A 23061-nucleotide genomic window follows, 5' to 3' on the forward strand; every position below is an offset into this window, starting at 1 on the left:
ACACAAAAGCAATGCATGGTTATGGCTCCAGCATTATTAGAGCTGAGCTCCTCGTGGGAGTTGACTGAAGATGTATGCTATGCTTCTTTAAAGAGTCACAAGATGAGAAAAATGTGAGGGGCATTGTCTTTCTCTAGATGAAAAATACCCTCAGGAGGTTTCTTTTTCTTCCATCATCTGAAGGAAATACACAGTGAGTAGCCTATGATATCTAGGCTTCCTATGATGCTGGGCTTTTGGTGAGGTTGTTTGGTCTAGGTATTGCATGTACTGTATGTGGAAACAAGGTGAGCTGCAGAACAGTACCCAAGACACTGAAAGTAGAATCAATTGCATATGATGATTGCCAATTCCTCTATTTGTGTACAGGGGGATTGATATTCTGTTTCTCACAGTCCCAGGATAATTATACAATATTTTAATCAAGTTTTATCCTTAACAGTACAGTAGCCTACAATTGATACAAAATGATAAAATGTGGAGGATTGTCTATTAACTTGAACATACTTGATTGCAATTCTGTTTTTCACAGTCCCAGAATAATTATACAATATTTTAATCAAGTTTTAAAATCCTTAACAGTACATTACCGTTTTAATTAAAATAATATAATGTGGATGATTGTCTATTACATTTATTTTGTATTTTTATATTTTATTATATAGGCTATGTTGCATTGTTGGAGGAGCTCAGGTCAGAAGAATTTCATTGCCATTTCTACACTGTAGCTTTGTGCACAATAAAACCTTTGCATTTTAATTTGAATAACTTGAACATACTGTTTTCCCAGATAGAACCTGTTTAACATTTCACAGATCACGTTTAGAAACGTCAAACTTTATTCCATATTAGTCTGTGCAGCAGCTCTGTGAAACCACCTAAGAACACTTCCCTGTTGCATAGGATGGTGGCACCAAAGTTCAGCAATAACCTGGCTGCCTCTCTGCAGTCGGAGAGTCTCCTTGTAGCCGCCACAGCACAGCAGCTCAGGGAGAGAGGAGCAGGAGGCTGCTCCGTCACGTGCTCAATAAATGAGATTTGTGGAGGGACGTTCCGCCGAGCTGCCCCTCACTGTTTGGTTCAGTCAGCGTGCTGCAGCAGTGTGTCTGCCCCCACACACACAGACACACAGTTGATGCGGATAAGTTGATAACCTCTACTACCAGAAGAGGACGCCGGGAAAGTTTTACACCGTTAAAGTTTGACTTGTAATCTTTTCGTCTGGGTAGAACTCGGAATTTCGCAAGGTCCAAACGAATTGGGCACAAAGAGGGGGGATCTCAACAGCCACTGGCAAAGGATACACGTTTTGAAATGGATGTATGTTTCACTTTGGACTTCAAAAGGGACTACTGAGAAGTCTCTGGATCTGCCTCGGAACTCGGCTTAAAAACATCTTGAATAAAGCAGAGCAACAGATGAGTGTGAGTATCCACCACGGCATGTCACAGATCTGCTCACTCCAAAAGTAACGTGATGCGTTCAAGGTATCCATCAGCACAGCTCATTCATAACAACACCTTTTATTTACATTTATTTAATGTTTAAAACATCTACAACTCGCTGGCTGATCCCTGCCTGACTGGTGGAAGGATATGTAAAACTCATACGACGTCTACTTTTTTGCAGACAGGTTTTCAGGTGATTCATGCTCAGCCTTCTAGCAGTTGGACATACAGTTATTTACAACAAAGTGTCAATGTAGCACACTATACATGTAATCGAAGGGCTGGTGTCAAGCTTTCATCCTCACCTCTACATGCAAACTGCTCAAAAAGGATATTATTTAAGTTTGAGAATAATTGTACTTCGACTTGTGTATTAAATATGACTTCTGTGATTTGTGTACTGCCAAGAACAAGCTCAGCTTATGCGCCTACTTTAGAGAGCAGCCAAACATTAAACTGCATATCTCAGTCATTGCAGTTAAAAAAACTCCTCTTGAGACATTCCTCTCAAATTGGTCAACCTATGGAGTTATTTCATTGTCCTCCAAGTGCTGCTGCTGTCGCCGCTGAGCCTTCGTGCCCCCCCTCTTCCTCCAGTGGAACACATACCAAATGATCCCCCCGATGTCTGCACAGTGATTGTGTTGGCAGACTTGTGTTCATTGACCGTGAATAGGTGTTCCTTTCCCTCAATTAATACCTTAATTAAGTCTCCACTGGGTTCCATCACCGCGCACTTTAGTTGTGAGTGTGGTGGTTGCCATGGTGCAGCAACGTAATTATGCAGCCTTTTTTTAAATTTACTTTAGACACAGAGTGCAGGCTCCTCCTCTCCATTTGACTCCCCACCAGTCATCAGTTTAAGGAGGATGGCAGACTCCTGCTTTAACTTTAATTTGAGTGTCACCTCTACAATTATTCAATTATATTGTCAGGCAGTGGATTGCAGTGATTGTCAGTTTTTCCCCATACAAACATCGGTCCAATCATCCATCCATATGCTTAGTTTTTAGTCAGTTTGCCATCAACAAGGTATTTCCTTAATGGAACATTATTCTAATGTGTATCATAGTTAGGACTGTTGAGTATTTAATTACAAAAAAGAATTGCAGAGGGATAAAACCACAAAAATGAGGACCTCCACAGCTTTGATAACAAATCAAGGATTATGTCATAAAACCTTGGTGAAGTGCATGAAGTAATCATTTCACCAGTCTCTTCTTTGTAGCGTGCATATGCTGTTGATGAAGCTATTGTTCCAGACTCCTAAAAAGAAATAAAAAACACAATGAATGTTTCTCACAGGATGACCACACCAACACCACCCAGAGAGTTTCTTACTGCCTTACATTTCTGAAAAATTGCCTGGATGCAGTCACTGTGGTTTGACTCATCTCCTTGAAGTGTCGTCATGAGTAAAACAAGTCATGTGTACGTCAACCGGTGTTTGAGTGTGTCGTTCCAGAAGGCTATCCTCTCCATGTTTGTTTTTAAATGTTACCAGATGCCATGTTGCCTCTGCTGAACAGGAAACTTTTCTGAATCCTCTAAAATTAAAAAAGAAAAACTCAATCAGTCATGTCTTCCCTGAGACTGTCAACATATAAGGTGAACTTCAACCTTTTTTTTAGTAATGTTGTCTAAGCTCTCCTTGCACCCTGCTACTGTAACTCCATGCACATGTGTTTTTAATGATGCAACCACTGGTACCCCCATCGCAATATCAGATGGTGTCATCTTCAAAGACATAAGGTGTGTGTTTTTTTTATATCCGGAACATCTTACACAAACAGCTGAACTAACCCATGCTGCTCTTGCTGTGGGAAAGAGATGATCCTCCTTGTCACAGACACTTGGGAACCTCAAAACCCCTGGAAACCTTCATCTTGTCGTGAAAAAGGAGCCTGTTCCCAATAGCGCGTTTGTTATGGCCAGGAAGTGCATGTGTATCTGAAGCCTGTGATGGCTTTTCCTGGCCTTTTTTTTTTTACATACGGACGTTTCAAAGAGTAATGCAGGGCACAGAATTGCGGCACTTGTGAGAAATAGTGTGGCAAACTTCCAGGCCTTTTTGAGTTTGCTTTGTGCTAAGCCCGTCATCCTCATGTCCAGTCAATCTGCAGTTCTGTCTGTGGTTTCCATTATGGCTCCATTTAGCCTCAGGCAGCCTGGCATGTTCTCGAACCCTCAGAAGTTTTGTTTGAGTTAACTGGAATCGTGACATGGAATTAGAATCTCATTTTACATAGTCCTTCACAATAGTCGTCCCTCTTGTCCTGTTAGTGTTGAAAATGGTTTGATTGTGTTTATTAAAGTGGTGCAGCTTGAAGTACTCTAAAACTTGAAGAAAATGAGATACCAGTATTTGGTGTTATCCCTTTTGAATCAGGTATGTTGGATCAGTAAAGCACCCGATCGAACACAGAAGAGAATATATCTCAATATTGTGGATGATTGTAATATAAGATCAGTGTTTCCCCTAGCAAAATCCACCTTTATTGAACATACAGTAACACAAATACTACAAATCCACATAACAAACAATCCCAAATCTAAAAGGGTCGCTGCGCCACCGCTATTTGTAGGGAAACACTGTAGATGTTAACTCCAAGAAAAATATTTCACGATTATTGAATATCTCCGTGGTATTTAAGATGAAATTATATCAGTTGGCCAGTTCTGTGATCTGAGGCAATTTCACTGATATTTCATTATGATGATAAACAGTATATTATAAAACGGACAAGTCAAATCAAGCAATCTGATTGGTTCTTAGCCGTGATATACTGAGCGTATACCACGGGTAGAATTGTAAGTTACTTTTCACAACAAGTCAGTAGGCCTATCCCTCCGCGTCTGAGAAAAACAGTATACAGTTCCAAACTGGAACAAGAAAGCAGCGGAGAAGTAACGGGGCAGAAACCCTCCTTTTTACGCAGCGGTCCAGACATAGACATCAAACGGCAAAAACATATTCAGTGTGCAGTTCCTTTGGCATTAGGGCAGGGATATTTAGATACTTTCCAAGGTTTGACATAATTAATTGTGCTACTTTTAAAGCAAGCAACGATGTTTTCAAATCTGTAATCAAAAAGGTCCGCAAAAACATTTAAGATTAACTTCGACCTCCGGGGGGGTCTTACTATGGAGGAGTGGATTGAGGAGTGCGAGTGCCTATCTCCAGAACAAAAAGCACCTAAACGACGACATGCAGAGCTACGTGAAGAGCAGGTAGTAGACCAACTGGAAAAGTATCACCATTCAAAAGCTTTCTGATGCGGGTCTTGAAACAAAGCAGAGAAATTATGACCGTTAGTGGCCACAGGTGCGAAAGCTCTCTCCAGAGCTACTGGAAGCCGAATCTCGGGGACCGGAGAAAGTGGAGCAATATTCTCGCCACGCCAAGCAACAGCCTAGAACAACCTCAGCCTATAACCACGTAAGCCATTCTACTGATGCTGGACAGTTTTTCAGTGGGTGCACAATAAACGGCAACATACACATTAATGTAAATAAATAGCCAAATAATGGATCAACGCTCTCTGTCTAATATGTTCGCTAGCTGTTGTTAGTGTTGTTGCATAGCAACCACCTCGCACTATGTTTCGTGCAGAAGGCAACGGAGGGACTATTTTATTTTCAACATCATTATTTACTAATAACAACTATTTAAATTAGAGTGTGTATTTTTCTTTCATATTGCCACACTTGGTAACCGTTTTATAAAAGCAATAGCTCACTTCAGGCCGTGATATATGGCCATTATATCACAGTTAAGGGGGTTGTCGACCCTCCGCTTTGCTTAATTATACTCTACATGGGGAAATAGCATATTTGTTTTTTATGAGAGGTTTGGCATTCTTTTATATAATGTAGGTCTTGGCTAATGAAGGGAAAGCCACTGTTTGTTCAGATGTAACGTCTATTGTCTGTTTTGCCAAACCAAAGGTATGCTTTTCTTGGTCTTGTAGGGAAAAAAGTGAAATATTACTCCTTTTTAGAATAGTGTAAAATAAACCAGCAAATTCATTTCGGCGAATAAAAAATAAATGTCTCACACATTTTGCCAAACATGATGGAGCCCACAGTGGAGAAATACAAATTCAGCCATGATGTGCCAAACATTCGCTGCTGCCAGGGATTTCGATGCTGATTCCAGTCATGCTACTAAAGTGCCCAGAATGATATCTTGTGTATTCTAAACAGAGGTTTCATTGTGTATGTAAATCCTAGAAACCTTGGATTTGGTTGCTTGACTTGGTTTAGAGAATTCAAAGAAAGTGGGTCAATGCTATAGTTACTGCTAACAATGAGATGTACATGCCATGTAACACGTGCTGGATTTAGAAAGAAATTACCTCAGTGAAACTTTTTCAAAAGTGTGCAAATAAAACATTCCAGAGACTTGGCTGCAGGTACATGTTAGTTAATGGTTCAACAGCGTCAACTTTACAAAACTCTTTTGAGGTTTGACTAACAGCATGAGGGACCCACCGTGATCTTGGACAATGATGCAAGGAAAACATCTGAATCCAAGCCACAATGGGATTGGCTTACTAAATGAGACAGCTTTCAACCATCAGCAGCTATTTTAACTAGTTTTTTTCCAGATTGCTTTCCCTGAAGCTTAACGCACGAATGAGTTGTTAACCTTCTTATATCCTGACTGCTAACAGTGGCCACAAACATTCAGACTGAAACTCTCAGTCATGGAGGCATATGGGCAGTATTTGTTATGTATTTTGGTATTTCTTAGCTTTAAAGTACAGACCTTTCTCTTAAGCTTTAAACTCAGTCTTTTAAAACCATATGTCCTTCTTCGCCTGGTATTGTGCAATTAGCCTACCCGACTGCATCTGCTACATCCATTAGGCTGCTCCGCTCTGCAGAGGTCCTCCACTGTAGCTCAACCAGAGAGTGCATTATTTCAGTTGTGGCATTTGGACAAAGATTCTGGCCTTGAAAAGCTATCCTTTGTGCTTTGGCGAAAGCTTTGTAAAAGTGCATCCCCAGTGTTGAAGTAAAGTAAATCAATACTGAGACTTTAAAGTTCAAGTGCTGTCAAGATTTTCAGGCTGTCATGGATGTGCTTATGTTCTGGCTGAGAACAGCACTTACTGAGTAAACCAAAGTAAGGTATACAATTGAGTGTAGAGCTAGCCTCTGAGGTCCTGTAAATGTATGAATTTGAATATGGATTAGGTAACTACTGCATCAAATTGATACAGAGATTATTCGTATTCCCTAACTGTTAAGTAATATTAAACTAGTAAAACATCAAATTGGTCACAGCACACATTTTCGTGTACTACATCCAAATCCCCAAAGGTTTCTCTCACTTCGTTGAATTCAAACCAATCGATATGTTTAAGTTAGCATTGTGTGCACGGCAGACTGAAATTAGCTCCAGGATCTTGTGTGCTTATGGCCAACTTCCAGCCCTCAATTACAATGCTGCAGAGCCAGAAAAAGGGAGAGAGGTAGACTGCATGGAGCCTTTCAACTCTGCTCTGTCACTCAAACACACTGTCACCACCGTGGCTGAGACAGATTGCAATGCTGCATTCAGGGACAAATGGGAGGCATTCAGTGAACCCACACACGTTTCCTTGCAGGTAACAGTTGAACCACTGGGGGGAGCCTTGAAGAGCTTTCACCAGACACATAATTCCAAGTAATGTAATACAGTAAAATGTGCTTCTGTATATATTTCAACAATATCAAAGCTAACCTTACTTTTCAAACAAGTCAAAGTAGCTATGGATATCACAACTTAAGACAGAACCACAGACAATTGGAAGCAGCTCTCTTTATTTAATGAAAAAGACACAATTGCCAGACTCTTGGTGGTTTTGGATTATTCTCCAGATGGTCCCAACCTCGTTGCATAATTTCTACATTGATCCAAAGTGTCTCTCTGTCTCAATTACAAATGCAGTGTCTATTGTTTATGCAGGGATTCTAACACCTTTGCTACCTTTTTAAATATTTACTTTTTCACCAGTTGATTTAACACACGATTCATGAATTTGATGCTCAGATGTATTGAAAGACAGATATGTTTGCTTAGGAAGAGTTATACATTTTAAATGGTTCTTATATGAGTGTTTCAGAACGGCTCACTCTGAGAGCCAAATGTGGTAGCACACATGAATATTAAATGCAGGACTTACACGAGAGGGTACTGCTATGGTGAACCCACTGCATAACGATTCCTGCATCATTTTAATTAGAGTTGAATAGCCACAGCCAAGATTCCCCATCTGATGTAGTGTTCTGTGGTCTGTGGCTTTGATGTTTCTTTAGCAAAGGAGAGCTTTCTGGTATGTAGGAGGAACAAGGTGTTGACTTATTAGGTGATTGAAGAAGTGTAGGAAAATGTTATGTGTAGTGTATATTGTACTGCATGTCCTGTGGTTTGGAAAATAGCCCATAAAACATATGGGAAAGTGTATAAGGCGCATACTTATTTTTTTTGTACTCTGTATTTTTACACAGAAATAATACACCTTTTCTTCGTTTTTGCTGTTATTAGGTTTTGATATTGCTCAGATTTTCCTTTTTTTGTGTCTCCAGGTTTAAAAAGAAAGAGCCAAAATGAAGACGGCTGCCAAGGGTCTTGGGAAGTCTGTAATGGACCACTCACACCATGAGGGTTGGTGGAACAGGAGGATAGTGCTAATGGTGTATATGATCTTACAGCTTGTTACAGTCCATTCCCCTGGGGTCACGGGGACCCTTGAGCTACAGCTCGACGAAGAACAGCCAGCAGGTACAATTGTAGGGGACATCAGTGCTGGACTTCCACCTGGCATCACAGCATCCCTGTACTTTATCTCAGACCATGAAGGCACAGGAGTGGGTAGTGATTTGGACATAGATGAGAGCACAGGCATTATTAAAACCGCAAAAGTTCTGGACAGGGAACTGAGGGATAGATACAACTTCATTGCAGTCACTATGACAGGTGTGACTGTGGAGGTGACCATCAACGTGAATGACATAAATGACCATGCCCCAACGTTCCCCAGGAAACAGGCCACCTTTAAAATCCCTGAGCAAACAGCCATCGGCACCAGGTTTCCTCTTGAGCCAGCTCTGGATGCTGATAAAGGCCAGCTTACAACACAGGGTTACCTAATTAAAGATGGAAATGTTGGCCAGGCATTCACTTTGGAGACCAGGAGGGGAAGCAATGAGGTTCTCTATCTTGACCTGGTGGTCAATGCCATTCTAGACAGAGAGAAAAGGTCCACCTTTACTTTATCTCTAGAGGCTTTTGACGGTGGTTCCCCCAAAAGGAGTGATCAGATGACATTAGATATTACTGTCCAAGACATAAACGACAACGCTCCCATTTTCAACCAGAGCCGCTACCATGCCATAATATCAGAGAACCTTCAGCCAGGAAGCAACCTCCTGCAGGTGTTTGCCACAGACGCTGATGAAGGAGACAACGGAATAGTGCTGTATGAAATCAACAGGAGACAAAGCGACCCGGACCGCTACTTTGTCATTGACTCTCGCACCGGCGTCATCACACTCAACAAGCCGCTCGACTTTGAGATGAGGAGAGTCCACGAGCTGGTAGTCCAGGCACAAGACAATGCAACCCAACCGGAGGTAACCAATGCCTTCGTCACCATCCACGTCAGAGACTACAACGATAACCAACCCACCATGACCATCATCTTTCTCAGTGAGGATGGATCTCCCAGAATCTCAGAGGGTGCACAGCCAGGCCAGTTTGTAGCCAGGATCTCAGTCACTGACCCAGACTATGGAGAGTATGCCAACGTCAACGTGTCACTAGAGGGAGGAGATGGAAAGTTTGCCCTGACCACTAAGGATAGCATCATCTATCTGATCTGTGTGGACCAGATTCTGGACAGAGAAGAGAGGGACACCTACGAGCTGAGGGTGATGGCAACAGACTCGGGCACTCCTCCTCTCAGGGCCGAGTCCTCCTTCATCATCCAGGTGATTGACGTCAATGACAATCCTCCTCTGTTTGACCAGCCAGTGTACAGGCAGGTGATCCCTGAATTGGTGTTTCCAGGGAGCTTTGTGCTACAGGTGACGGCTAGAGACAAAGACCAGGGGCCCAATGGGGACATTAACTATAGCATCCTGCGAGAGCAAGGTGCTTACTCCAACTGGTTCAGTATAGACTCTGTTACAGGGATTATCACTACTCTCTCCCAGCTGGATTATGAAAAGAACCCCAATCCCAGTATAACTGTGTTGGCTTCAGATGGAGGAAAACCGCCTCTATCCTCTTCTGCTGTGGTAAACATTGTACTTCAGGATATAAATGACAATGAGCCAGTTTTCGAGAAGAATTTCTACAATGTGTCCATCAAAGAGAACACATCTCCAGGGACCTGCATTCTTGAGGTAGGACATTTACAGATTTATTTCATTAAAAGTGTCTGGATTTGTACTACGCACTCCCACACTTCTGCACTGAGCTCATGCATAAGTCTGAACTCAACTTGAGGGCAGTTGTGAAGAGCATAACAAATGGGAATTTTATAAGGTAAATAGAGGAGAAATGTGTCATAATTTGCTGATTCCTTTCATTCCTCTATGAATAGTTTATTTTTTTCATAGTAAAGCTGTTTAAATTGGACTGCCTTAGTGAGGATTTACCTGCGGTTTTAGGCCAAGATGATCTCCTCTTTGGCTGTCCTCCCCTTCACCTCTCAAAAGGTTTCCAGGGTAACAGAGGCAGTGTAAAGTCCTCTGTCAGCATGGGCACAAAGGGGTTTTCACATATTCACAGGCAGAGACAAATTCAGGGCTTTATCCAAAGAAATAGATGTCACTTCACTCTGAAAAGGCACCTTAATTAGGCTAGTTGAGCGTGAGAAAAAATGGCTATAGAGGACAAGATGAATTAAAGTCCAGACAAATTACAGCCCACCCAGTGACGGCAGTCCTCTGTCATTAAATCATTGTTTCTTCAAGTTGTTTTTGGCTATCGTATCAAAAAGACAGCTCTTGCAAAAAAGATTGCTAATCAGTCATTTAAATCATTCAAGTGATTCCTCAAGTCAGAAAGCTTTTTCTTTTCTTTTTACAAGTATAGACTTTCCTACTAATACGATTTCCCAAGTGTCTGCAGTAGTATGGCATGGATCAAGGAGTTGGATACAGAGTGCAGTCCAGACAGAGGGCCTAGCAGACGGGATCTTGGCCCAGGGTTTGGCCTTGGGAGAGGGAGGGGTGAAGGGAGACTATGGCCTTACCGCGGTTCCTGGCTTGAATGCAAACATAGAATCGACGAGAGCTTCTGGTGGGAGGTCCCATAATTATGAATCACAGGGACCACAACGATTAGGAGAAAGGGAAACATACTAAAATGTATTATGGAATTTGGAAACCAAACCAAAGAATAATTAAAAAATGTATGTTTAGGAGAACTGTAAAGCTCTACGGTCATTCTTTCCAATGTGGGTTGAAGTTCATGTTCTCTCAAAATATATAAAATAACCTTCTTTTTTTCTACAAGCTAGAGAATGTCAGATTTTTGTCTTTCCTGTGCACTGCCTCATAAAAGCACTACTACCAGTTTTTTTCCGCATGCCTGGGAGTATGACATGTTAGATCTGTCCCCTCAGAGAGTCCAAGAATGAACTAGTTTTTTTAAAGCCAATGCTCTTTGGCCTCCTTTGGGCAGGCCTTGATGCTTCAGAAGTGTGTTTGGCGGGCCATGGGAGAACAGACTGCTCTTACTCAGGATGCCAACTCTACATCCAAACAACTCAGCAAGACATCTGACTGCCTTTTTTCTGTCTGCTGATGAAATTCCCAATGTCCTCTGTTTCCATACCCAGCTCTGTCCAAAAATACATTACAATATGGGTATTGTGATCATTATTTCAAATGTTTGAAGTGGCTTGATTTTCTTTCCTCTGCAGGTCACAGGCACAGCAGTTAATGATTATCATAATGTAGTCTGGCTCCATAGAATTGTGCCTGTGATATTTTGTCTCTTTCTGCTATACATCATTGGGTTTATGGATGATTTTAAAATGAGGTGAGTGTGTGCATGTGCGTGTGTGTGTGGTTCAACGTAATAAAATAACCTAAGCCTATTAACAGCAAACAGTTTGTAATCCAAAATGCAAGATCTACTGCAACGAATATAGGTCAACTTTGAGAGAGAAAATTAAATACGAAATGAAAAACTAAGCATTTAAAATACAATAAGCTGCATTGTGGAATATGTTTCATTACTAATAGGACCATTACTAATTGTATCTCCATTACTATTTTTCAAACTGTGTTAAATCCAAATTTTCTGGATTGAGTAGAAGTCAAATATAACTGTAACACCACAGATCTGATGTCATAAAAGGAACCACACTACAAAAATAGCATTGTATGCTTTTGCATACATCTATTTGAACCATTTATATAGCAAATGATATTCTCTTGCATCATTTGATATAACTGTGGATGAGCATGCATTCCCTCAATAGCTACTGTACACGGTACTTTTTCAGTGGATGCTTTATTTCAAATGTGGGAAGTATTCTCAAAATAATAGACTGTACCTCTATATTCAGTGAAACAAAGTATAGCTATCTTTGAGATTTTATTTGCCTTTCATTCTTTTACAGTTGTGTTTTTTAACCAATATAATCAAACTTTCCACTGGGTGTTAGAATCTTGCATTGGGGAATAATTTACACCTCATAAAATTGAGGTTTATGGTTGATTCTGCTAAGAATTGTCCCTCTGTCTCTTTTGGGGGGTAGTCCTGGCTCCATTAGAAAGGCGAGAGGGGGTCTCTAGGCAGCGGAGGGGGAAATGAGCCCTGACAAGCGTGGGCATGAGTGGCGGAGGTGACATGAGCAGGGGGGCTTCCTCGTCTGTCTGTTGGTCTGTCCCTTTCCAAATTCTTATCTGATCATACTTCATTTCTCATTAGCTGGGTGTGAGGATAAGCCAGACCTAATTTTTAAACCAGCCTCCCCCTTGTTCATGACAGAATGGGTCGCTTGTCATGGCTGCAGCCCCCTTGGCAACATGAGACGAACTGTGATTGCTGCAAGTGAAGGAGCAAACATTTTGCCACTTTTCTTGCTTAAAGCTGTAAAAACAAACCATTGCATCTATCAATTCCTTAACCGCCCAAATTGCTTCCTGTCTCAGTTATGTCTTGGTAACTTTCTGACTAAACACATCACTTCCCTTGAAAAAACATTGGTGATATTGTGTTGGATTGTTATGCTTTGGCTAGGATTACTTGTGAGTTACAATACGTAACCTGTTAGATTTGAGTTTGGATAACTACACATGCAGAGTTGGAAGTGGTGTGCAGTACAGCGCCATTCAAACACATTCATTATTTCGCTGAATTCTTTAAAGGCAGCCTAGTTGAAAGAGATACCTCAGTGAAGTGGCACACTGAAACACTTCTCTGGTCCTGCCAACATAAAAGCAACCCGTCTATTGGGGGAAAGGAAATACTCATAATTGCCCTGAAGAGAAAATATGAATGATTTAAAGAATGTATTCTTTCATACTAGTCCCCTGGTTCCCACGGTCTTTTTGTACTAAAATTACTACTTTCTTTTGACCACCATGCAGGTGCTAATGTTACTGATTCTCATACTTGGTTTATTCAAATAAAGCTCAGTTTTTAAAATGTTTAAACTGCAAATCTTACACAGTGACCACAGATCTAGTAGTTCTCAGTGTTGAGGCATCTTTTCTCTTTGTAATGAACTTTGATAACTTTTCAAGAAAAGTTAAAGTTAATTTTACTTGCTATGTTCATGAGTAAAATTGCCAAGTGTCAGACTATTTTGGTGCATGAAATGTTCACTTGTCAGTTTAATACCAGACTGGCCTTTCTGCCCATGAGATTGGTTAAGCTTGAGGCGAGCTGACACTGCTTTTGGTCCCCTCTGTTTCTTTTTCCTCCTGCTAACTACCACGCTTCGCTGTGGCTCCGTGGTATAACAGTATTTTCAGGCAATGGTAAAATTGCAGGAAACTGGATGTGCTACTTAATGTGTTTGCAAATGTAATACTTCCTTGAACACTTACTTCTGGGCCTAGCAGGGGCACTGAAGCGTACATAAACACTGATGTACATCTGGATAGAGTGTGGGTGTTCAGGTCAAAGTTGCTGTGCTTGAGACAGCCGAGCGCATTTTATTGTGACATCCATCAGAAAATCCACCGCTTCTGTCTTTACGCCAGCACAAGAGGAGGAGAAAGTTATGGTCAAACTTTTATAATGTTATTTCGTCAAAAACAGAATTTGGGCAGAAATACTGTTCATTAGTGGAAAACCAAAGATGTGGGTGTTTTTTAAACCATACTTTTTTAACAGAATAGGACCACTGTAGTGCAAGTTTGTTTGAGTTTTTTTCTTGTATGTTAAAAAAATAACTACATTATACAAATAACTATGTCCCTCACAATTGTCTGGAACCCATATGGCGTCTTAAATTGCTTTGCTGTCCAACCAACAGTCTAAAACCACATTTTTTTCAAATGATATGATACAGAATAGAGTAAAACAGCACATCGTAACCTTTAAGAAACCTGGGCCAGAGAATGTTTGGCGCACAGGATATGCTTGATAAATGACTTAATGAGTGTATCATTTTTTCCAAATTGTACTGTAGACTGGCCAATTGAATTCTTTCCGCAGTAGTGTGTCTGATAGCAGCTTCAGAATAGTAATGGGTTTCCTTGAAATATTATCCAAATACACCATGTTATAGAAAGATATTATTATTGTACCTTCTCTTTTGAAACATGTTTCAAATTGTCGTGATATCATCTGTTGGTATCTATGTTATGTGGAGGCTAGGTTGAAAAGCCAGCTGTTTTTTTTAGTAAAGGGTCAGTAAAGGCCACACAGATTGTGAGAGACAATGTCTGCTGGAGGGGTTTCCTGCCCACATCTGGCAAGGAAGGACGATGTGCTCATATTGCTTTCTCAAGGGACAAGACATTTCATTAGTACAGTCTCTCAGCCAAAATGTCTGCTGCAGGTGAGGCAGACCTCTGAGCACTGCTTATAAGCTTCTATGAAAGGGTGTGAGTGTAGTGAAAGGGGAAATAGAGAGAGAGTGAGGGATAAAGAAAACAAACGAGAGTCTCCAGAGGGACGGTCAGCGTCTGGCAGCTGTGACAAAGCTCCGACTCAGCAGCTGGATCCAGCTGTTGACCGCTACACTGACTCTGAGGGGTGGGACCTACTTCACTCTTCCTGTCTCCTTTCGTCTCTCTTTACTCCATCTCCTTGTCCGTCCAGACTTCTTATCTCTTCCCGCTTCCTTTTCCCACACTGCGGTGTCCCCTATGTGATCCAATAACACCTCTTCACTTCCCCCTGTCTCCCTCCGGAGTGGTGACATGTGGATCGGAGCAGGTGAGCAGAGCACATCTGTTTGCCTGAAGACACTCATTCCTCCCTGGAGTCACACAGACACACTGCTCTGTGGGTCCCAGTCCGACCAAGTCCGACCAAGTCCAGGCTTATCTAATTTGATGACGGATGAAATAAAAGGGTGTTAAATAACAAACAGAGTGAAGTCAGAATGCAGGTGTGTGTGCTTTCACAATCTCACTGTCACAGTGTTGCGTTCAGGCTCAAGAGGAGCACTTTAGCTTGACCTCTGTAAATAGAGACAATTATTCATTTTGCCTCCCTCCTCCTTTGAGACGACTGAATGGTAAGGGGGGAGTGGACAGAGAGGCTGGCTGTGATGCGGGCTGCCAGGCCTTCTGTTCTCACAGCCCGTGATCCCCCTGCACATGTGCGAGGCAGTTGGCGCTGCTCAACAAGCTGGGCATCAGGAAGCATCATCTGCTCATGATATTCATTCTGTTCCAAGGCAAATCTGTGCTAAATCATCCATCCAGTCCCCTGCTGTCCGTCAGAAGCCACCAGACAAGAAAGCAGACGCTGAGTGATAGCTCAGTAACCTGGAAACTAGGTCCCAAACAAATGGCAACAAATCATTTTTTGATGTGATGATGAAGTAATTGTAGTCGCCAGCATGTTGTATTTTACATTCTTGACGGAACTACCTCTTCCTAGAAAAGCATGCACTATATTTATATTTATATACAGCCCTAAAATATCGTAACCACTGAGCAAATTGTATCCATATCCAGAACTTGACTGTTACAAAGAATGCATCGCTTTAGTCTGCCAGCAACCTCAGCCCCCCCCCTTCTGCTCAGCCTCTTTGCTGCTGGATTGCCTGCCAGTCAAATATTGCTCGAGAGAAATGTTACAGAGCCCAACAAGCTCATGTACTGGAGCATTCAGTTAAAGAGCATGTTGTCAAATCCTCCTATTTCAGCTCTCAATGAGATCAATGTTGGTTTACGAACAGGTCTCATTAGGGCTGTTGAAGGTGGCCAAGTATAGGGATTAGTCGATACCTCTTGTGAAAAATAGGTGATGGGTCTAGTGTTTTAGGAAGGTGGTAAAACAGAGGGAGACATGCACAATACAAACAAGGCCCGAGGAAGAGATTCTAAAGCCAAGGCTATCTCTGTGAGGTCAGGAAAATGTTGGACCTACACTGACACTGTAAGCAGAATGTTTTGCAGATGCTTGTTAACAGTGATGAGGCTAAAGCTCTCAGCTCCAGGGTGTACCAATAGTGCTCCGGGCTAGTTACGTGACCAGGTAATGATTAGCAAAAATGCTAAATCAGATTGTATGACTTACTTACTTACTTATTTATTTTCTGATCAGACAGTTTTAGAATGATAAAGTTGACCATTTAAGCCAGCATTTTATCAAGCCAAAGTAGTTTTTCGGGCTGCTTTTGTATTAAACATTTGATGCAAGATGATCTAATCTTACTTTCTTCATGTTTTATTTTAAAACAAATACATAGTTGTTAATATTTTTATATTGCATTATTCATAAGATACCGAGTCCTCATAGGGCTGCAAAAACCAGCTGACTTAAGTAAGTAGCTGATCAACTGAACAAAAAACGATCAGAAGCCTTTTTCTCAGCAAACAAACATGCATTTTCTGGTACTGGTGTCTGACTCTATTCTAGTCAGTCATGTTTTCAATTCTTGTTAGACAGAGATAAAAAAGCAGCAGGGAGCGAGCGACAAACCACTCGGAAAGGGAGTTTTGTGAGGAAAGATGCTCCACTTTTACATTTGCGGTTACCCAGCGTTGTCTGTCTTGGCTTCAGACAGGGAGGCACCCTGGCCTGCACCAACCAGACTCCCAGTCTCTGTGTACTGATGCTCCATGGTGGTCCACCCTCACACTGTTGGTTGGATATCTTGAAGCCTTTCGCCACAGCTAGCAGAAACTCCCCTCTTGTTATAAGGGAAGACATCTGTTATGCCTTATCTATTCTAAGGTAATGCATTCCCCCTTAAAGATTACTTGCAATAAGAAGACAACTGCTTAGCTTAGCACTGCTTTCCCCTGAGTGCTAGCATCTGATTTAAAGATTTAGCGGGGGAACTAATTACCACAGGGTTGCGTACCTCATCAGTGAGGCTAATTTTGTATGGTGCTGCAGAGTTTATGTTGAGGGTTGTGCGCTGCTTCTTTTAACCAGCGTGTTGAAAGGCCAAATCTTTGTTTAGATTGTTGTGTGTAGCCTGGTGATGTGAGGAGCCCGGAGGAAGCTTGGGAAGCAGTGGGACTCTCTGCTGTAATTAGGCAGAGCTGGTATGCAGGAGTGCAGGACTCAGGATGTGTGATGTGGTATCAGAAAAGACGAACAAAAAGCCAGGGGACTGGGGTGTGTGTACTGTATGTGCGTGTCTTTTAGTAGACGGGGTGGAATATATTCTCTAATGAGTGACCTGAAGTTTCCCCCAGATTGTTTCACAAATGCGTCTTGTGAGATCCAGAGCATCACGCACTAGGCTCAGAAGCAGGGAAATGTATAAGGCACATTGAATTGGCTACACTTGGCCGAAATAAGATGATGCACATCTGTACCACTACCTTTCCACTCCAGCATAAGTTGAAGGCCCATTCAGCCAATCTGATCCAATAGCAGAAACATGTTGAGTTGCAGGACCTTGGAATGTGAAGTGAAAAGTTCTAACCTTACATTTGTGTGTTTTAACCTTAAGTTGCTTGTGCACACGGCACAGAGGCTATCTTTCAGGTAATCACCCTCACTGGATGTATGAAAAAATACTTCATGCTAAGTGCCCAGAAAAAGTAGGTATTGTCTGCAGCGGCCTCAGCAAAGTCAAATCACCACTCGAATCGATGCAGACAAGAAGTCGGTCAGTGCAGTAGCTGGGATAATGGAGAAACAAGTTGTTGATGCTTTCAACAAGCCAATTCATCATCGCCAGGACTGCAAGCAACCAGACATCTGGTTTAAGGAGCTGTCTCCAGTCAAACCTGGCTGTGTCTTTATAGAGGATCCCTGGAAATGATGCATTGAATATTCTATCAGATCACCGATGCAACTACAAAAGCATCAAATCCCAGTGGCATTCTTCTCATATGTTACAGCATACTGTATCATGTCCTATCATCTGCTCTCTTAGTGCTGCTCTAGAAATATGTGATAGATTTTGAATGGATTGAGTAAAACTTTGATCATTAAATAATGCTCCCTTGAATATATTTTTTATTGATTACCACCAGTGAAGTTTTGGATTGTCGCCTAAAACGTCCCTGTTTGTAGTTTATTAAATATATGTTTATGTTATTTAGTGCAAGGGTTATATATTTCCTGTCTTTTACATGTTTTTTGAAATAGCACCTAGTATTATCGTCTTGATGTGCATGCTTTTACAAAAAACGAGTACAAATGTATAAAACAACTTATGTAGTCGGTGATACTCATGTCACTTTGCTATTAGAGGTATGTTATGGTGTGCAGATGTGAATGAGTGTGGTGTGCAGATCTTTAATTTGATGCCTGGAGAGATCTAAAGAGTCACCTGCTGCCAACATTTTCACTCAACAACTTATTGCTTACAGTACCTGATTAGCCGAGACAGCGGGTACAGTAAATAATGTACTTAGCTTTTTGTATGTGAAGTCACGCCATGCTGGAATAACACTAGCTCACTCTGATCTGCCTTGGATTTGGTAGTTAGTCTTTTGAACTCTTTAGTAACTCTGGCTGCCTCTTTTGTTTCTTCCCGCATCCCATTCACAGCTTCAGAGTAATCCCACACTCTTCTGCTGCTGGTAACTGAGCAGATTATGCTCAATAGCAGCTCGGTTTTAAAACAGGGTATACACAAATTCAAATTTCCTCTCCAAGTCCTTTAATACACAGTTAAAACAGTACAAAGGCAGTTTCATCATCAAGTAAAACAAAAGCTTTGTTAAGAATAAATACTGTTTTCAACCCAGGGGAAACCATTGCGTGATGTTTAAAGATGACCTTAACAACATCTGAAATGTCTTCTTGGCTAAAGCAAACAGAATGTTTGATGAGACAGTAAAGATGAAGAATATCTTACTTGCTGCAGGGGACACGGCTCATGCATAAGTCCTTATTTCATGATCGTGAGTTAATGTAAAAGCTTCCACAGTTGTGAAAGATTCTCAAATGTTACATTATGAATCCAGTACTGCTGAATACCATCATTTTGGCCTCAGTGAGAGGAAAGCAGATGTATTTGAAGCTTATTATCACATACATTACAGATGTATAATAACTTATGTTTTTGAATGCCGAGTTTGACTTTGATTGCTCTTCAACAGTAAATGCTTCAAAGCGTCAAAGCCTTTCAGGTCAGCCCTTATTTCCAGTGCACCCTTAATATGCAACCCTCGGTGCTGGGAGCATCCTGAAATGCTCGTTGTTGTTCTATTGCTGCATTAAAAATGTCACTCGTGTGCGTGAATGAAATTTAAATGTCAGACAGGAAATCTGACTTTAAACATCCTAACCCATTTGCAAGCACAAAGCATTCCATTTGTACCACTGTGTGTAATTTGAATGTTAAAGCTTTAGTTTGAGAGGTTAAAAGCTCTGTCACAACACTCTGGCAGTCGCCTTTTATAGTGAGCAACAATGTACTGATATCTCAAGAATGTGCAGGGAGAAGATGAGAAAATAATCTGGCTCCTTTTCTGCCTTTTAAATCTCAGCTAGTTTCTGTCAGCGCTCTTCCCCGTCACCATTCCTGTCATCGCTGCTACTGCACCATTTTTTATTTATTGGCCTTCCTTTCCATGTGTTTTCACCTCAAGCATACTAATTCTACACTCTAATGGGATTAGTGGTATATATGCCATTTATATTCTCTTATTTCCGTGAAGTCAGCTTTGAACTATCATCGCCCTCAATATGAAATGAACTGCACTGAAGTCATCTGCTCATGTAACATTTCTACCTCACAGAAGGCAATTATTTGTCCACATTTCAGAAATAGCAGTCAGTAGAACTTTTCTGCAGCCTTGCTTAACTCTGCTTGTGTATTTCTGAAAGGACGGCTTTCTTTTGGGAGCCTCTCTCCCTCCTGCAGTTCTGTAAATGACTTGTAAACAGGCTGTTTAAGTGTGAAGTCACCCTCTGCCCTGTTGCTTCCGCTCTTTATTCATCACACTTGGACGTATACACATAGAAGTATGGTGAATGTTTTTTGCTAAAGAGCCAGGGGGGAGGGCAACACTGCTGTTACGGGATTGGGCCAAGACTCGACACGCTCTGTAAAAGGTTATTTGTGCAGGAGAGATATGAGACAGAAATCATTCAGATGTATTTCTTTGCACTCCAAGTATTTTGTGATTTCAGAATAATCATGTATGCCAATCTCTACATAGCTGACATGAAGCTACTATAATGCATACAGTCTGTAGTCCTAACATTGGGCGAGTATGAGTAAAGGAAAAAAAATGATGATATGTGAAAAAGGAATATTACTCGTTGGAATGGAGCAAAATCAAGGAATTGGAAAATGATTGAAACAAATGGGACATTTAGAAGGAGGAAGATTGAGAAAGAAAAATATCTCCTGAGAGGGAAATGGAGGCCATTTACCTCATGCAGTGTGTGTGTGAAAGTGGCGTGTAGATGAAGCTCAAGTGGTGGTTTGTTACCATGGCAATATTGGAGAACGAGGGAGGGGTAAACAACAAAACCATCTATTTCACGGGTAAATCCTCATCCAAAGTGTTTCTCTGTCGTAATTGCGGTGGTGTATTTTCGTGCTAGGACAGTCTCTAAATGAATCGTGAAGAGGCGAACTCATGCAACCTTGAAAACACGGCTACTCCACAGCTGTTGTAAACACAGTTGTTAAGGCACTGGGCTATCAAGAGTTAAGCTGTCCTTTTTCCAGAGTTCATCTGTTTCTTTTTCTCTTTTTGGACTGTCCTGCTCTCTCGGCTATCGCACGACATTATCAACACATTCTGGAGGTCTGGAATACATGTAGCAGGGTCTTCGGATGTTTGTTTGGAGATAGAAACATCATGATCTCTTGGCTCGAAAAGGTACATTTATCCTGGTGTATAAACATAGAGTATAAACTGAGCTATCAGATGAATCTATATTGTATATCAACTGAGGTTTTCATTTGGAAGGGGGAATCAGGGGGGTTGCAGAGGACTGAATATGTTTATTCAACATGTTTGCCCTCCTCAAACCCCCTACCCTCGCATGTTGTCAGTGGCTAGGCCTCTGCATCTGTCATGAAGGACAGACATGGGGGAGAGGCCTTCTCTCTCACAAACTCCAGCTCTGCTCAGACGTCTTTGTCCATTCTTTTTGACTCGATTCAGGGACTTCCCTTCACCCTGTCCCTCTTTCCTGGGATCCGATAACGGATCGTGGGCATCCTTATGAAGTGCCAGCATGATTAGATTACTTTTGCCTTTCTTTTTCCACTTGGGAGGGAAAAGCTATCAGTCTAAAAAACACTTCCCTTCAGAAACAGACTCATCCCACACCTACACCCCTCTGTTGCCTGGAGCTGCCAGACTGTTGCTATCGTTCGACCTTTATCTCCCACAGTTTAGCCATGGGAAGAAACGCATGCAAATCTGTTATCTCAGTGTGGACAAAGCCTATGTGGGCAGTGTGGACAACAATGTAAACACTCAAAGAGCACTTTCATTGGCCCGATGAGAGTCTCACTGTGAAAGAAAAGGCACACCTCCAATAAGTACTTTGGGTTTTGGGACTGTACCATGTACTGGTGTCAAACTCAAGAGTTTACTTTATAAAGTAACAGCAATTATTGATTTTGTCTGCGTATTGGGGCGAAGCAACGTGCAAAGTTTCAGAGCAGCTCCAATATTTTTTAAACTAAACAATATCTGTGTGATGGATTTAAAAGTAACTGTAAAATATGAAGAAGAAAATTGTTTTGTATGGGGATGAGAGAGATGAATTGTGCAGCAGTTTGCGTGCCAGTATGTTCTTTTCCCAGTCTGCGAAGGTGGAACAAAGCTGCAGGATTTGGCTTGTGTTAGTGAAGTAGGAGAAGGGGTGCATCAAGATGAGGCCAAAGTACACAAACTGCAAAGATTTTTGGCCTGGACATACAAGAGACAATGCTTCAATCACGGAAGATCCATAGAGACCGGAGGGATCTTAAAGCAATCCATGAATTAATTGACCTACATCCTTGTGAGTGTGCCATTGATGGAATAGAAGCCTGCTAATGATATTACATGATGGTACATGTATTTAAAGATGGAAGTAAACTGAAGGAAATTAAGTTACGTTGATGATTCTAATATTAGTGTGCTGTCTGTAGATGTTGCCGTGTCTCCTAGTGGCCAGTAGGGACAGATAGACTTAGTTAATGGGTGTCAACAACTGAACAAAATTTCAATTCATCCAGTACAATAACTCACATTTTTTCAAGGGGTGGAAGACTTGGACCAATGAAGGCGATCCGTCAGGATTGTTTCACTGCCTGGTTGACAATTGGCTCTTAAGGGAAATAACGATCTCACCAAGATCACATATCATCATGGGAATTATATGAGGAAAGAACCACTTACTAAATCTGTCCCAGTGGATATGTTATGTAGCTGTGGCAAGTGCTGCACAGTTGGCATTGCAATTTCCAGGCCTTTGTCGACCATTTTTACCACTTGGGTCATTAGTTGTTTACTAGAAAGCCTCCTCTCATCTGTTGAAGCAGCGCTACCATTGAAGCACTCGTGCTTTGTTGAAATCACCACTTTTTATAAATACTCAGCTGATTTATTATAAACCATATTGAAGTGGGTCAGTCTTTCCTCCGAGTGAATGGGTATGGGTAATGTCTCATACATTCGTCTGTGGGTTTGCTGGATGGAGTGATTTAAAACGACTTTACTAATATGTTCAATTTTAGCTTCTGAACGACAGAACTTATACTCTTAAAAACTAAACATAATTTATAATGCATGCTATTGTTGTTGATTTGTGGTTGTATTTTTCCCATAGTTACTCTTGAAACTTTTTTGAGTTGTGTTCAATCAAGTCTACCAATGATATGTTAAAGGGGACCTATCATGCAAAATGCACTTTTGTACGTCTTTTATACATGAATATGTGTCCCCGGTGTTCCAGGGAACTCACCAAGTGTCAGAAAACACAACCCTCTCTATTTTCCTCCATACCCAAATCTCTAAAAAAAGGGGCTGCAACGGATCTGATAAAAAC

At 41.4% G+C, this 23061-nt stretch overlaps 1 protein-coding gene across 1 annotated transcript in view; it reads left to right on the forward strand.

Moving 5' to 3' along the window:
- Positions 1-1127: 1127 nt before the first annotated feature.
- Positions 1128-23061, forward strand: part of LOC117468864 (protocadherin-16-like) — a 79006-nt gene continuing 57072 nt past the window's right edge. Inside the window, 2 exon segments of the mRNA XM_034113213.1 lie at positions 1128-1424; positions 8025-9845. Of these exon segments, the coding sequence (XP_033969104.1) occupies positions 8046-9845 (1800 nt within the window). The 5' untranslated portion in view covers positions 1128-1424; positions 8025-8045.

Source organism: Trematomus bernacchii, unplaced genomic scaffold, assembly GCF_902827165.1.
Source record: "Trematomus bernacchii unplaced genomic scaffold, fTreBer1.1, whole genome shotgun sequence".
Lineage (NCBI taxonomy): Eukaryota > Metazoa > Chordata > Actinopteri > Perciformes > Nototheniidae > Trematomus > Trematomus bernacchii.